Genomic DNA, 17,585 nt, shown 5'->3' with positions numbered 1-17,585 from the left:
GTTACCAGGTGAGGATTATTATAGGACATACAGACAGACTTAAGGCGGCAGAATCCCTTTACGGAGTAAAAACGAAAAAGAAAAACGTAATCTCAAAATGAAAAGTCTAAAGCGAAACAGACGGCAATACTGATGCTCATCATGGCCAATGTCCTCAATCAAACAGTGCAACTGCAAATTCAAGTAGTACAATAAGGAGATTTGCTTCCCAACCAGAACATTATGAGGGAATTATGTTTGGTTTGCTGTCTTTTTTTGAGACTCGTCCAACATACAAGCAAATGCTGTGTTAAAAAAAAAAAAATAAAAAAAATCAGGCCACTTTCTTTTCGTTGAAAGTCATTTCAATTTTTTGGGTCGAATTCCCCAATAATGCTGCCGATACGGGTTCAGCAGGACGATTTCACATTATAACCACTGGCGCTCCAGATCTACATATGCAGATTACATGCAAATATAGAACGTAAAAAAATCATACATACCTGCTCATAATGTAAAAACGCTTTCTCTTTGTAATGTTATGTTACTTTTATTAAGTGGTTTGACACCAGATGGTGTAATATATAGATACAGTCAGTGAGTAGATAATATTATGCATGAGAAAACAAGAAAAAAAAAAAGTATAAAATAAAACCAGAACAAAAATAAAACCGAGATAAATGGGAAAAAATAAACAAAACAGTCCACTGACCAAAACGGAGACCTGTTTTAAGTGCTTAAAAGGTAGAACATGAAGGCCTGAGAGTCAGGCCAGGGGAAGGAATGTTAACAGGCATTAAATAAACGCTCATGAAGGCCTGGATTGTGAACAGTGAGTACATACGATTGACAGCGAGACGTTACTCATCATGGTGCGTTGCCGTACTTTTGGTCGTCAAATCATAAAAACGTAAGGCTCAGCCGAAAGACGAATACATGTACGACTTTGCAAAGTAGATCTAGCCTCTTAATGCTGATTGGAATGGGTTCCGTGGTTGGAGGGTAGGTTGATATCGGCCTTCTCCTTGATTTTTATTTATTTAGGTTTGGGGTTGTTGTGAATTATTGACGCCCTCCCAAAGAGATTTTTTTTTTCCCCAATATATACGGTCTGTCTCTCAGCTTCCTGGTGTGAAAAACAAGTGCTTCACTTCATTGTTGGGTCAACGACAGGGCCATATTTCTCTTACAGATTTAACGACTAGGCTTATCATTGCAAAGTACGAGATTTCTTGAGCGTCCTCCGACCTGCGCAGGGGGGAAACGGGGAGGAGGGGATGTTTCTTTTTCTTGATTTTTGTTTCTTCTTGGTTTTTTAAATCACTCTCTCTCTCTTTTTTTAATTAATTTTGTCCTGGAATATATACAGGTTGTTGGTGGCGGCCACAGCTATCACGTTCTCTTTCGGGTGCCAGGCGGTGTGTAGGATCTTCTTGTTGAAGTCCAGGCTGTCCACGCTGATTTCGTCTTTCTTCCGTTTGCCGCCTGTGCAGACCTTGCGGGGTTTGAGCATGGCACGGGGTTTACTGTTCTCCCTCGACGCCTCCAGTGTGATGTCCCTGCGCGTGTTCCTGTCAAACATCCTAAAGAAGTTGTTGTAGGAACCCGTCATAATGGCACTGAGAAGGACGGAAGTGCAGGGGCCGATGAGAGGAGAAAAAAAAAATATATATATATATATTAGTATTAAAATTGTTGCACATTACATAAAGTTTCACCAGGCTTTCGTTTTTTTTTTTTGGAGCATTTCTGCACTACAGTTTTCAATTAAGCCAATGTTGCTGAACACACTTATTATTATCTGCATAATAAGTTGAAAATGGATTGAGATCTTTTTGTTTGTATCTTAAGCATTAAGCATTTGTTTTTAGTGCAGAACTATTTTGATTCAGTTCAAAAACCTGATTCTTTCAATCCCAACACTAATGTTCAAGTACCACTTCATCAACACCAGATCAGAAATAAAATCATTTTATCATACAGGATAAAGATTATTACTAAAGTAAACATTAATACAATGACTCCCTTTTAAAGCTTATAAAAGATTTGAATAAAAACTTGATAAAAAAAACCCTTTTTTTATATTTAAATTCATATTTATAAAAAAAATTCCAAAAAAAAAAAAAATATATATATTTTGTTTATAAAATATAATGCTTATATATATATATATATATATATATATATATATATATATATATATATATATATATATATATATATATATATATATATATATATATATAATTAATATCATATTATTTTGCCAGAACGTTTATCTTTCCAACACATGTAAATAACTGAAAATATTTTCTTCCTGTAGTCGCATTATTGGGAAGAATCAACAGCTTTAAAATGTGGGACCGTGGGAATCGGCCACCCTAATTAAATATGGCTTCGCACCTGTCTGAACCGTTCCAACAGCACTCAAACTTGTCGAAAATGCAGTCATTCTCGTAGAGTGAGCACAACTTGCTGCGTAGGTACTCGTGTACCTGAAACAGAGAAGCACATGTGAATCAGCAACAAAAACCAACAGAGGAACGGTCATATCACTTGCAAAATAACACATTTAAGAGGGTGTGAAACTTTGGGGAGGTGCCGGCAGTATTTGAAGAATGTATTAATTGTAGACATGAAATACCATGTTCTGAAAACATGACCGTACAAGCTCTGGAATGTCAGCTGTCGCAATAAGATCTCTACTGTACCTGGTAGGTCTCTACGGGCCGGTTCTCCATATTCAGGTCCCAAACCTTAACAGAGAGGTAATCGCGGGTCATCATGTATCGACCGCTGTGGCTGAACTTGACGTCAGATATGGAGGAGATGATTTCTGAGAAGAACGACCGGCTGCTGGGATCTTCTGGCTCCTCAAAAACTTTGGAGGAACAAAAACACAATATTTCTGATGAGATTTCAGACTCACAGCAGAAACATTAAAGGCTGTTTGAGCAGAACACAAAATCATGCACATGATCACTACCGTTCAAAAGTTTGGTGTTAGAATTTTTTATTTTTTGTGAAAGAAATAATACTTTGATTCAGCAAATATGCATTAAATTGCTCAAAAGTGACAGTAAAGACACTTATAATGTTACAAAATGCTGTTCTTTTGAATGTTCCATTCAAAGCATCCTTGGTTAAAATAAAAAAAAAATAAAAAAGTTTCCACAAATATAATAAGCAGCACAACTGTTTTCAATATTGATAAGAAATATTTCTTGCACAAAATCAGTATGTTAGAATGATTTCTGAAGGATCATGTGACACTGAAGACTCAAGTAAGGATGCTGAAAATTCAGTTTAACATCACAGGATAAAAAAGCATTTTAAAATATATACAAATAGATATGAATAAATAAAATACATTAAAAACAGCTAATTTACATTATGATATTTCAATATAATTCTTTTATTGTCTCTGTGAGCATAAGTGTCTATCAAAAACATAAAAAAATAAAAAATCTGACCCCAAGCTTTTGAACAGTAGTACATGTATATATCCCACATTGATATATATATATTCTGACCTGTAGTTTATTAGTTGTCTTTATCAACAAGAGCACGCATTTCCTTTTTGTTAAGAATAGTTGTGAATGTAATACTTGCTAAAATAACTTCAAAAATAAAGGACTGAATTGTGTATATAATGAAAAAGAAAAACACTAACAGTCCATTTATTCCATCCACACACTTCAATTTGATGCACTTACTTGACATCTGTTTTGTAACTAGTGGATTTGACGGGAAGTAAAAGACGAGCGTTTGCTGCTTTGCTTTGTTGGTCTGGAGGGAGGTCCAAGTTGAGAACAGAGCGCTCGATTAATTACATAACCCAGTGATTACATAACACAAGGCCATGCTGACATTAAACAGTGGACGGCAAAAACAGACAAAACGAGAACTTTCCACGGCCTTCTAGTGAGAGAGTCTGATCGTGTTTTAGGAGAAAAGGACACTGCGTCAGGGAACATTCCCACGTCTGATGGAAAATAAAGGGACGCAAGAGTATACAAGAAAAAAGAAAAAAAAAAAGACTGGACTCACTTAAAATACTCACATTTGCTATGTCTATCGCAGAGCGCGGCGGCTCTCATGTCACACAGGCGGATGGTTCCTTTACTACTGCTGTACACAAAGACGTTACACTGGTGTGGGTGACACTCGGCTGCCGTTATCACCTCCGTCAGCTCCTCCATATTGGCTGGTTTTATATCTACAATGTCTGAGGGGGGAAATGGTAAAGGAAACCAACAGAAATAACTTCAAACGCACTTTAAAGTTTTAGAGATGTGTCAGAGATGCAGGCCTTGGCTTCTGAAGAAACAGTTGGTAAAAAAAGATGATAGGAGCTGATGGTGTCATTTTAAATATATTCAGCCTGGCCAATGACAAAAATGTGTATGTTTTAAAGTAAAATACAAGTGTTCAAGGGGATATATTGTATTGTAAACCTATTGTGGTGTAAGAGATTATTATATGAGACCATATAGATCCAACTATATCATTACCTCATTTCACATGCGCCGAGGATGTTTATGTTGAAGTCTTAAAGGTATAAAAAATAAAAAATAAAAATAAAGGCCGGTTTCATTCTAAAAGTGCAAAATGGCTATGTAAATTAAACTATGACTACTACTTATATATGTACATGTATATATATACACACAATATATGCGTGTATGCAGAAACACTCACATAACAATAGCAAAACAAATTCAGATCTAGATGGGACGATACATTTCAATAAAATGAGGGAAAAACAATGAATGTCACTGATTGTGTGAAGGATACTAAAACTTCTATCTGTGATTTCTAAATGCCAGAGGTTTATTCTGAGGTCGTCTGCAGAAATGTATGTTTCATAATCACTATTTACTGAAATGGAATTGATGTGATATGTATGTGCGTTTGCAAATATTCTGCGCGGGCTTGCTTCCACCATCAAGTCCATCGGCATCAGCACAGGAACCTGCGAAACAACCAGAGAGTTACGTAATATGTTTTTTCGTTTGCAAATATTCTGCGCGGGCTTTATTTTTAAATAAAAATTTATATATATATATATATATATATATAAAATGTTTAAATTAAATAAAATTATTGTACACTGCTGTACAGTTTTTCCAAAATATGTCCTCGCCTTGACTAAAAGGGATACTCCATCCCAAAATGAAAATGTTGTCATTAATCACATACCTCAATTTAAGATATTTTGGATGAAAACCTGGAGGCTTGAGACTGTCACATAGACTGCCAAGTAAATAACAGTGTCGAGGTCCATAAAAGGTATGAAAGTCGTGGTCAGAATACTCCATCTGCCATCAGACGTGCAATCTGGGTTATATGAAACGACGGGAACACTTTTTGTAAGTGAAGAAAACAAAAATAACGACTTTATTCAACAATTCCTTTGTCAACAGTCTCCTCTGTGTCTCTCCATATCACCATATGCTGTGTATACGCTTCTGTGTCATCCGCGCCACAAGGATGTGCTGTTTCTACGTGTATTTAGCTTTAATTTGAAATAAAACAGCGCATCCTTGTGGCGCAGAAGAGCATACGCAGCATAAGGTCATACGAAGCGACACATAGGAGACTGTTGACAAAGGAATTATTGAATAAAATCGTTATTTTTGTTGTCTTCGCTTACAAATAGTGTTCCCGTCTCTTCATATAACCCAGATTGCACGTCTGATGGCAGATGGAGTATTCTGACGACGACTTTCATACCTTTTATGGACCCTGACACTGTTATTTATTTGGCAGTCTATGGGACAGTCACAGGCCTCCAAGTTTTCATCCAAAATATCTAAAATTGTGTTCCAAAGACGAACAGAGCTTTTACGGGTTTGGAACGACATGGGGGTAAGTGATTAATGACAAAATTTTCATTTTGGGATGGAGTATCCCTTAAACAGTCCTGCCCCACTGACAACTTGGTGTATACTGTACATTTGTGTCACATGGCATGTACTCAACAGACAACAAGTTCTGGAAACATCCAACTTTAAATCTTATTAAATATTTATTAACTAAAAACCAGTGCTTCACTGCACAGCTAACCTTCACTGGCTGCACGCTCAACTCGAAATGTCATCGGAAGGGAAGAGGCAGACTAACCCGTAGTGTTGTGATCCGAAACGGATCTCGCAGTCTTCCGTCTTCATCTTTAAGGTTGTATCCTTCTGGTCGTTTGTCCCTTTCGCTGATCTTCCATAGCTTGATGGTTTTGTCTTTTTAATAAGAGAAAACAAAACAGAAATAAATAAATAAATAAATAAAACGTCAGTAACAGAAATTGCACATCCAAAGCTCCTTTCTAAAACCTAGTGACCTAGGCAGCTCAAATAATTTTGAAACACCACCATTCACAAAGATTAGTTTTGTTCTTGAAAGCATCTAATAATTACCATGGCTGCATTTGTTTGATATACAAATACAGCAAAAACAGAAATATTGTAAAAATATTACAATTTAAAATTCCTGTTTTCTATCTGAATGTATTTTAAAATGACAAGTCTCTGCTCACCAAAGATGTGTTTTTTTGGCATGATTTATGGTTTATTAAGTGTTATTGTTTAATTTTGAAATTTTGAATATATGCTTTTTTGATTATCCAGAAACATTTATATGAAAACAGTAAATATTTTTGTGGAAACTTTTTTTTTACAGGATTTTTTTGATGAACAAACATTACATTTTTCCTTTTCTTTGAAATATAAATCTTTTTATAACAATATACACTGTCACTTTTGATCAATTCAATGCACCACTGCTAAAGAAAAAACAAAAACCCTTTGAATGGTGGTGTACAACAAAAAACACAAAAACAGAAGTAACATCTCAATTTGGTTTTCATACCGTTTGCAGACAGGAGAAAGTGTGCAGCGTTCTGTTGCGGGAGCCATCTGATTTTATTGATCTTCTCCTCGATTTCTAAACTTTTCAAGTAATCAAACTCAGGCTCGTGACTCTGAAAGGTGCTGTACACGTTGTATTCCCCTCTTGAGAGCAGGCGGTTTTTACTCTATGGAATAAAAACAATGAACACATAAGTTAACACAACAATTGGATCGTGCAATAAATGCAATGAAAATCTTTAGGTTGCATCACCTCCTGTTCTCGCTGAAATATGACGACTCTTCCCCCTTTGTCTCCTGTGGCTAGTAACTCCCCCGAATAGTTAAATTCAACGGTTGAGATAATGTCCGCTGCATATCAGAAAGAAAGATAAGTCAATTATTTACTTCATACATTAAACATGCACAGCTTTAAGAAAGCAGAAAGCTTTGTTTTTGGTCTTACTGTGCAAGACTGATCATTGCTTATCATGCCAAAGACAAATAATGTTTGTCTTCATTCAAATATTCATTATTCAAGACTCATCTTCATGCATGCTTACGTTTAGATGTTTTAAACTCAGTCTGGAGTAAAACCAAATCTATATTCCAAATCTATTTCATATGTTCAACATCCACAGCTTACTGACCCTAAATGCATGTTCTTGGTCTTACGATGCAACACTGACCATTGCATGTTATGCCAACATATTTCATCAAATATGCATTATTCAAGTCTAGGATAGATGTTTCATCCTGAAGCTCAAACTGAAGTAAAAACAGATCTATGCTCAGTCAGTGTGGATCATTTCCTCTCTCCACCCTTCTGATCTCTCTCGCTCGGAGGGAAGGACACAGGGACAAACATGATTCAGTGTTCCTGAAACAGAACAATTAGCTCAACGCAGGCAGAGACGCACACAGGCCTGGGCTTCATTTAGCCGATGGTTCACAGTACAAGAAATAATCAAACACTTATTGTACAATTATAGAACTGAAACAAAACTAACAGCCATTTGATTTCTTCACTGAGAACCGCTGATGAGCGGCGAATTAAAATGGAGAAATGGGAGCTATCTTAATGAAATGAATCGGTAGGGCCTGGTTTTGGCTACAGGTTGTTTAAAAGATAAGCATGACTGAAAAAACTGAGATGATAAGATGACGAACAGCAAAAAGATTTACGGTCTGTTTGCAGTTTATACAGAAAAACCCCGGTTCACAGAAAGTTCACTGTTGAGTAACATCAAAGCCAATGTGAGAATATATTTACTCACCTGAATGACTTTTTTGGCTGTATTATTATTATTATTATTATTATTTTAAGAGTGTTCGAGGTGCTCAGCTAGGGATCTGCGACCACAAAATAAATGTAACACATCAAGTCTGCAGTTTGGAGAATGCACTCGTTATTCTATTTCAAGCTGACTTTTAGATATTGGTCAAATTACTTAAATATATAAGAAATGTATTTTCATTTCATTTCATTTAGTCATTTAGCAGACGCTTTTTTCTGAAGCGACTTACAAATGAGGACAATGGACGCAATCAAAATCAACAAAAGAGCAATAATATACAAGAAATAAAACAGATATCCATTCACAAGCAAAACGTGTACATACAATTTTATTTTAAAAAGACACAAAGAATGAAAGTGGCTGTAGTTCACATTTAGGAGGCTTAACTGTTGCTACAATGAAGGTTAATAGGCACCAAAGTTTTCTGAATTTCTCCTTTTGTAAAAACAAATCAAAAGGGCCCATAACACAACATAAGGGTAAGCAAATGATTATGTCCATTTAAACAAATAGGCTCAAAAAAAAAAAAAAAAAAAAAAAAAAAAAAAAAAAAGAGAAAAAGCATCAGTTAGGATATAAAACCAACAGAAATCCTGGGTTGAAAGGAATCAGCTAATGAGCAACAAACAAGCGGCGGCCTCGGCCTCGGCCTCGGCCTCTGTCCATGACATGTGTGTGTTCTGGACCGTCTGTGTCTGATTAATCAATCTCTAGTCACACCAGTGACAGCGAGTAATCTGATGACTCACAAACATCAGCGGGTGAACCTCACGAAACACTGCAACAACATGCTCGGTCTTATTTCACTCTAACATCAACATAAAGATATAGGATAATGATGCATAGAGAAAACGAAGGATATTTTGATGACCATTCCAATTCTTTGCATTGTGATATATCCAAGCACATGAAATCCCCTTAAACTCCTGTTAAAATAACGTTCAAGCTGATGCCATTAAATGAGAGGTGCACAAAAAGTTACATCAACACTTAGTTCAGACTGTATTTAATCAATTCAATATTTTAAAAATATTAAGTACTATTATTCATCTTCATATACTTACTACATAATACTAATAAAAGTATTTTGTTATTATTTACTATGGTATGCAAGTATAATCAATTTAATGAAAGCAAATAAGACGCGCGCAATAAATTAAAGCAAAACTTATTTTACACGATATTTAATCAATTAAACATTTTAAATAATTATTTTATACTTACACTATATTAGCATGTTAAATACTACTACTACTACTAATACAGTTGTTATTATCATTATTAATATAATATAATGTATTATTATTATTATTATTAACAAGTTGATTTAATAGTGTGCAAAAAATAAGAAAATTTCACATAATAATAATAATAATAATAACGACAACAAATGTTGATCAATAATAATAAACATTAATCGAAAATAAGAAATATTCATCAATTTTAAATCTAAATTAAAATCAGTAAATCTAAAAAAAAAAAAATCTAAAAAAAAAGAGGAGGGGTTATAAACTTTTGTAAACTTCTTACGCTGAATAACAGTTTAATTGTCATAATGTAAAAATGGAAATGCATCTTAATGGTACTAAACAGTCAGACATTTAAAAAAAAAAAAAATTTGAGGTGTAATGTGACCTAGACATGATTTTGTGAGATTAATTTTAGCATAGAGAGCCGCGGCCATTAACTATCCTGATCTTTCATCCTGTGCTGTGCATATGAAGATGATGCAAGTACAGACAGAGAGGAAACACCACTCTACTGTATCACAACACAAACCAAAACAGCCGCAGCAGCAGCGGGTACTACATGACGGACGGTGACCATCTCGTAAATAACCCATCCAAGCAAACATTAACGATTGACATCCACATCAGACATCAGCCACAACCTCCAGCAACATTACACCAGCACCTCCCAAAACCAGCTCAAATAAGAGCATCATACAGCACCCCAAACAACACGTTACATCACAGAAGAGTCCGTTAGCGCTAGGCAAAGCAGACCAAGCCTGACCTCGCAAAGCTCAAAAACAATCAGAGCCCCCGGCGTGAGAGGCAGACGGAGATAAACGCACACATACCCATTCTGAAAGATAGAGAGAGGCCATTATAGCACAGTTCCAGGCTGTTGCTGTCAGCAGCGCACATAAGACAGAGGAAGATTTAAGAGCCTGGGAGAAGCTGCGGTACGGATGGCACTGGCTCGTCTGCAGGGAGGGTGAGCGAGGGGTGCAGCGTGGCCATGTTGGACAGATAAGATCGTGAGGGAATCCCTCCACACACGCACACTTGACACAGACCCTTCATGTGAGATCCCGAATTAATTATGGACTCATAAACATCAACATAAAACTTCAAGTTTGCAGTGCAGTCCTTCCCACAAACAAATGACTCACTTCCTGTTTAAATGTCTTTCAGGGGTAGAGAAAAAGCAAACAAGCAACTACAACAATATATTCACCAAGACTTAAAAATAAATTCCACTTTACATAATATCTGAGATTTCTGCACAAATGTGTATACAAATATTTCTCTTTATTACTGTACACTGTTATTTCAAGTTGGAAAATACATTTAGTTCCCACTTTAAGTGAACCTTAGCTCCCCCAGGTCATCTAAAAGATGGATTAAAATGCTGATAAAGTCACATGACAGTATGATTGAAATGTTAAAATGTAAGATAATAAAATAAAACATGTTTGTTCTGTGGCCCCTAAAAATTTTTTTTTTTTAAATGTAATTACTCCAGTCTTCAGTGTCACATGATCCTTCAGAAATCATTCTAATATGCTGATTTAATATCAATATTGGAAACAGTTGTGCTGCTTAATATTTTTTGGAAACTGTGATACTGTTTTCAGGATTATTTGATGAATAAGGTAAAAAAAACAAAAAAAAAAAAACAGGATTTTTTTAAAAATAGAATTTAAAATAAAAATAATAATTATACTGACCCCAAACTTTTGAACAGTAGTTGATACAATAGACTGACAACAATGGCTATTGTTTCAAGATATATATTAGTATACTTTAATGGATTATTTATTGCACTAAAGTCTGGCATATCACTGTGCAAAACACCTTATTTATACCTAAATGTTCAGTCAGACAAACAATCCAGAATCAATAAGATCCCCATTTTGCACATTTATTCCAATAAGTCATATACAAAGTTAAATTTGGGATATTATGGTTTTTTTTGAATTAAATTTTTTTGTTTGTGTAACATGGCTCTAAGTGAATGAAAACATCCTGCAAAGTTTTAAATCTGAAAGTGCACCGTGTATAAAGTTATTGTCTCTCAAAAGAAAGAGTCGACTCTGAATCATTGAAACAGAGTCGTTTTTAAAACGAATCCCAACATGAAACATTAGCATATTACCCGCCCACTTGTTGGTCTTTTTGGGTTGGTCTGAATGAAAATGCGAATTCATTTTTTGCCACTAGGTGCCGCTTTTGGAGCAATAAAAATAGCGGTTTCCCTGGCAACGCTGTACACGAAGCAGCACTGTGCTCACAAACGCTGCTTTATCAGGCATCACAGGTAGGGCTGAACGATTACTTGCATTTGCGCTAAAAATTTGATTTTTCAATTGCAGAGGTTGCGATTACATTCAGTCACGTGACACATGAGAGTAAAGAGGTGTGTTCAACTGGACTTGAAGATCGATCGGTGTATGACATCAAAGTACAGCAAGAGAAAGCATAAAGAGACGTCCGCTCTCTTAAAGTCCGCACAGTACTTTGATGACACGCACCGATTGGTCTAATCAGCGCTGCTTTAAGTCGAACACATCTAAGCAGTCTTCAGAGGAAGCATCAAGTTGACACACTACAGTGTTGCCAAGTCCGCGGTTTGGGGAACCCCTCCATAAAACGTGTATGTTACCACCTGGAATATCGGCATACCCCCCTCGAAACATGATTGGGCTAGTTTTGAGTAGCAATTGGCCGGGTTTTGTTGTGAAAACCTGGCAACCCTGGCACGCTACGCACGGAAATGTTTGAAAGCGTATATAATATGAACGTACTTCAAAACGGCACATTGAAATTACTCAAGCAGTAACACTGTTACTGTGCATTTCATTACTGAAGACTTTCAAATATTATATATGATAAGGTAATATGTATATTCAAATTTTCTCAAAGTGTAGGGCGCATGGGCCATCAGCAGAAAAGGAAAAGAAATAAAACAGTAAACAGCCAAAGAACGTAACTTAGAATGGGAGATGGATCAGTTTGTAAAAGGGAAGAGAAAAGCCATAGATGATGTCGCACAGACCCAGGCAGATGCTAGTCATTCAAAAGCTAAATGCAGAAAATATGACGAGGCATATCTTGCTCTTGGCTTCACTCACTGTGTCTATACCAGACGCTACAGTTGACGCATCATTCCGCAACAGCTCTACTGTACACTGGACGCAACCGTTGCAAATCATTTTAACTTTGTGTCAGTACGTCATAAATAGAAATAGGGCTTCAGTTTAATGTCGGGTTTTGTCGTGTCGCGGTGGCCAGTTTAGACAGCATCACTGATTAGCCTATAATGGGTTCTACTCTTTTTCTAAATACAGTCTATGGTCTATGCCGCTCGGGTCTGGTGTAGACACGGAGTTTAATGTCGTTGCTGAGGAGGAAAGCCTGTGTGTGTACTTTGCCTTTAGCGGACAGCATGAAACCACAATAACAGAGAGAATAATAATAATAACTATGCTATTTTTCAATGTTTCAAGTGATGCAGGTGTTTTTTTTCCCTGTATTTTTTTTTTATTAAAAAAGCATTAATTTTTCATAATGTTTAGTGAAATAATTAGGCGCGATCAAAAAAGTTTGAGAAGCACTGGTCTAAAGTTAACAGACAGTGTGTGCAGTCCACATGTTTACATGTTTACTATAGTGACTTTGAATTACCTAAAGTAGTGTGGTAAAGCAACAGATTTGTTTTTATATTTCTGCAATCTACTTTAGTTTGTGTGATTTGTATATTAATGTTTACACGCTTATTTGTCAGTGCTTTATGTTGTCATAATTATTACATGCTTACAAGGTTGGAAGTTCAACAAATCAGTCAACGTAATACTGTGATTGTAGTTGTTTTAATAAAAATGTCATTCATATCAATCCATGCATCACCTAATTTTATTGTAACATTGGCCTGGCCTACAGAAAAGAACATTTGTGTTTAATCGATCTAATATTGTGTTGGTCATACTAAACAATGATTTTTAGCTTGTCTTTGTTGAACAATACAGAACATAAAGAGCTTTAAAAAAAATAATCGCAATATTGATAAAAAAAAAAAAAATCACAATTAGATATTTTTCCTAAATCGTTCAGCCCTAATCACAGGCATGATGTAATGAAACGGAGCCCAATCGGACCAATCACCGCAGATTAGCGTCATGCAAAGGAGGGGTTTGGAAAAATGAATCGTTGAGCGAATCATTTGGGAGTCCTTGAGCAAGTAAGGTAAAAAATAAATGCATATTATAAGACAATGAAAGTGTTTTTTGACCTTGCATGCATGTCAACCTGTTGTTGGGGACTCCCAAAACCAAAATATGAACTTTTCATTACCCATAATAGGGGCGCTTTAATAAGGCAATAAGAACAGCTTATGCTCAGGTTCCTGCTCTAAAACACCAAAAGCAGCAAAAAAAGAAAACCGGAAGTCTTTATGCTTAGGAAACACTTAGATGGACTTTCTCAGAGCTCAAGTCAGAGCACATGTAATTCTATGTTTGCATCCTGCAAGCACACAGTCTGAAGGTCCGCTAAAAATAAACACAATATGGACAATATTGTTTTGAATCCAAATTTCCATGCATCCTTATCACTACAGCTCTAAAAATTCCCATTTCCATAGAATTCCACAGACAGAAAGAAAGATTATCACTCGGAAAAATCACACCTCACAGTCTGGTCTCTAAATAACCTTCTCTTCCACATTAGGGCCACTCGGCTCAGATGATATTACACCAGTCAACATGTGTCCCTTTCCTAGAAATCCGTTTTATTTTTCACAGAAGGGCAAAGCGGAGAGCGGGAAGAGGCAAAAACATCAACAACCATCTGCCACCATACAAACAACACTCAACTAAATTACTAAACTTTTGTTTCAACATTAAACTTCCTTACGAATGTCTCTGAACTGAATAAAACATTTTGTCTCATTTAACATGACAAGAAACACAACCCTGATATTTTTTGCAAAATAATGCAAAAGCTAAATAAAAAGCAAATAAGAACAGACAATTTCAACACTCCAGTAAAGCTCAATTTGCTCTCTAAGACTCACAAGCACATCTGTATTCCCAAACCTCCCTGTAAAGCCTCAAGGACTGATCTCTGGATGGAGCAGAGCGCACCCTCGGACACGGCACATGGATAATGTGAGCTGGTCGGACCAGTTGGACGTGCTTTCCGCCGTTTCAAAGGCAGGATGTGCTTCCCTAGAGGAGCCCCAGAAAACGGCAAAAATGTTCACTGACGCGCCCACCAGCAGACCAATCCGCAATGTGCCATGCCATATTAATACATGTTTTTGGATTTATTACTACTACTGTACTACATTGACTGCCGGTTTGCCAACAATTGCCTTCATGGGATTAAAACCTCACAAAACAGTATGACACTGTGTTCTTTCCCACGCTGCCATATTTCCTACTGAAACAGACAATGTTTTATTTAAAAAAAGCAGCCACTCATCTGCTTCATGTCAATGCTAGTCTGAGTACAGGAAAAAACTTGACTGAACTGGTAAATTTTTGAGATTTAATACTATTTTGCAGCAACCGCATAGCAACACCATAGCAACCACCCCAGGTACCCTAGCAACCACATAGCAACACCCTAGCAACCACCTAGAGTTCCCTAGCAACCGCATAGCAACACCCTAGCAACCACCCTGGGTACCCTAGCAACCTCTTGAGATCATACACACACACACACAGATTAATTTAGAAACTGCATAGCAAACATAACAAAACCTTGGAAACGACCCGGGTTCCCTAGCAACCACATAGCAACACCCTAGCAAATGCCCCAGGCACCCTAGCAATACATACATATATTACATACATATACAATTACATAGCATATATTTAAAAGTTGTTTTCTCAGTCAAAAATGTCCAATTCTGCAGAACTTATTCCAAACTTTAAAGGTTTATTCCAATCTATATTCCAAAGATTTTTTACAGAGGTGTTTGTTCATCACTTGCTTTATTTATGTAACATTTTATTTCTCAAAACATGGTGAAACATTATTCATTTTACTGATATTTTCTGATTTATAGAGTGATAAAAAGAGATATCCATATCCCCCCCCAGTAAAATCTGTCAACAAAACAAAGCAATTTTAATCTGGCTTAATGGACAGGCATGAAAATTAGTGCTATTTTTGTAATTAAGTGGCATAAGGGGGAGTATAATTCTCATTCTTGAGAGCATTTGATTGGACAACAATTTGGACACGCCTATGAGTGCAACCTCAGTCATAAATATTTTTGCCATTGTAATAATCAGGATATTATAAAAATGGATAACAAAATAATCTGTCTGTGCTGACTCTGCATTATTCCTTCCATCTATTACATCGAATCATTAAGCGGGTGTTTTTACCCAAAGCAACTTAGAAATAAAGAACATCAAAAGCATTCTGTCAAATGAGCCAACAATATTTATAGCACTGCAATGCAAAGCCTCAAGAATAAGAGGATGTCTATTGACTTCCCTCCATATACAATTTTTTTTAAGGCTAATTACAATATTTAGGATGAGCATGTACATTTTCATGGATCTTCAACACCCCTGCCTCCATCTTTTTATATCATACCTTGCAATGCATGCTTTACAATACAGAACTCCTCCAATGCGTTCATCACTCATGCATACTCACCCAAGGGAGTTTAAAACCAATGCAACGCGATATTTACCTTCTGCAACATCTTCATCTATGGCTCCTTTGACCTGGGAGAAGCACCACTGGAAATCATTGCCTCCACCAACCCCTGCAACAACAACACAAGTGCATTGAAATGCATGCTCAGATCAGCCTCCAAAAAGCATTTCATCACGCAGAACTCCGAGCCCTGCCCGCACGAGCATGCATACTGAGATAGTGCAGTGGATGTGGGTTTGATTTAGTGTCAGTTAAGGGGGCTGGTTTGATGTTTAGGCCGCACTGCTGCCGCTCGCGCCCCCGCCTACCAACACAAATCCCCCGCGCGGCGCGTTTACCTGCCATCATCGCCTGTGCCTGGAGCCTTCAGTGCGGCTTATCCTCGAGCTCAGCCGGGCGGTCAGTGTGAACGAGCGCGGAATGAGAGCAAGCGGAGGCGCGCGGGATCTGCCCGTGATTTGGTTTCGCTTCAAGATGGCGCACGCCGCCCGTCGACATGACACAGTGACGTCATTTAACCGAGCGCGCCGTGCGCCCGCCGCGTCCTCGCTGCGCTGAGGTTTGCGCAGACGCTGTGGAAGTTACGCAAATATCAAACGTCCTTGTTTGTTTGTTTGTTTGTTTGTTTGTTTGGATGAATGGATGAGTGACAGGTGAAATGTCATCCAGCTAGCAGTGTTTATGTAAAGCTAGCTGTATTTATGTATCTTTGAGTCTGTCTTGTAAACAGAATACATTAGCATTTGTCATTTCTAGCGGTAGTTTGGTCAAATGATGCAAAAACTGTGAAGTATTATGTAATTTTGTAGGCCTACTTACCATACATAAAATGCTAAATTTGACAGGACAAAGAATTTAGACAGTGTTTTGAGAATTTAAAATATATTTCTGCTTCGAAAATATATTCCGGCCTTTCCTCCACAACATTAAACATAATTTTGAAATGTGCTGAAAGTGACATTTGTTCATGAAGAGTAAAAGAGAAAACGGAAATGCATATCATTAGACAATATTACTAAAGTGTAATTGGGCATATATATATATATATATATATATATATATATATATATATATATATATATATATATATATATATATATATATATATATATATATATATATTAAACTAGGCTACATACACTCTATAATAAAAATAATATTTTTAATTAAATGTAATTAAAAAATAATAAAATTGTAAATGAAGGGACAGTTCACCCATAAACCTATGTGTGTGTGTCTGGGTTCCAAATATTTGTTATATTTACATATGTAGGTTTTACATATATATGTATATGTATATGTATATATATATATATATATATATATATATATATATATATATATATATATATATATATATATATATATATATATGTGTGTGTGTGTGTGTGTGTGTGTGTGTGTGTGTGTGTGTGTGTGTGTGTGTGTAATAAGTACCTTATGTTGTGTTTTATATTGCAACATTGCTCTCATTCTTCATAATTTTCTCTCATCTTAGTAATTTAGAACTTTTACTGCTATATTCTGTACTGTTGCACATGACAAAAAAAATAAACAAA

General features: G+C 36.3%; 1 protein-coding gene across 1 annotated transcript; it reads right to left on the bottom strand.

The window, feature by feature from the left end:
* Positions 1–1,010: 1,010 nt before the first annotated feature.
* Positions 1,011–16,533, bottom strand: LOC109070679 (protein phosphatase 2, regulatory subunit B, delta). Its single transcript, XM_042768042.1, has 10 exons — positions 16,365–16,533; positions 16,061–16,135; positions 7,099–7,196; positions 6,847–7,012; positions 6,106–6,218; positions 4,777–4,954; positions 4,043–4,207; positions 2,691–2,860; positions 2,383–2,474; positions 1,011–1,598 (listed from the first exon to the last, which is right to left on the bottom strand). Exons 1-10 carry the CDS (start codon positions 16,372–16,374, stop codon positions 1,319–1,321), a joined length of 1,347 nt encoding a protein of 448 aa, XP_042623976.1. The 5' UTR covers positions 16,375–16,533; the 3' UTR covers positions 1,011–1,318.
* Between the last annotated feature and the right edge of the window lie 1,052 nt (positions 16,534–17,585).

This window comes from Cyprinus carpio, chromosome A12 (assembly GCF_018340385.1).
Source record: "Cyprinus carpio isolate SPL01 chromosome A12, ASM1834038v1, whole genome shotgun sequence".
NCBI classification, from domain to species: Eukaryota; Metazoa; Chordata; class Actinopteri; order Cypriniformes; family Cyprinidae; genus Cyprinus; species Cyprinus carpio.
The sequence above is the reverse complement of the archived record's forward strand: the minus strand, read 5'-3'. Positions and strand labels throughout refer to the sequence as shown.

Coding starts and splice junctions, on each gene's coding strand:
- LOC109070679 (XM_042768042.1), bottom strand. Junction 2,475..2,690: donor GGCCCGTAGAGACCTACCAG/GTACAGTAGAGA, acceptor TCTCTGTTTCAG/GTACACGAGTACCTACGCAG. Junction 1,599..2,382: donor TGTTGGAACGGTTCAGACAG/GTGCGAAGCCAT, acceptor CGTCCTTCTCAG/TGCCATTATGACGGGTTCCT.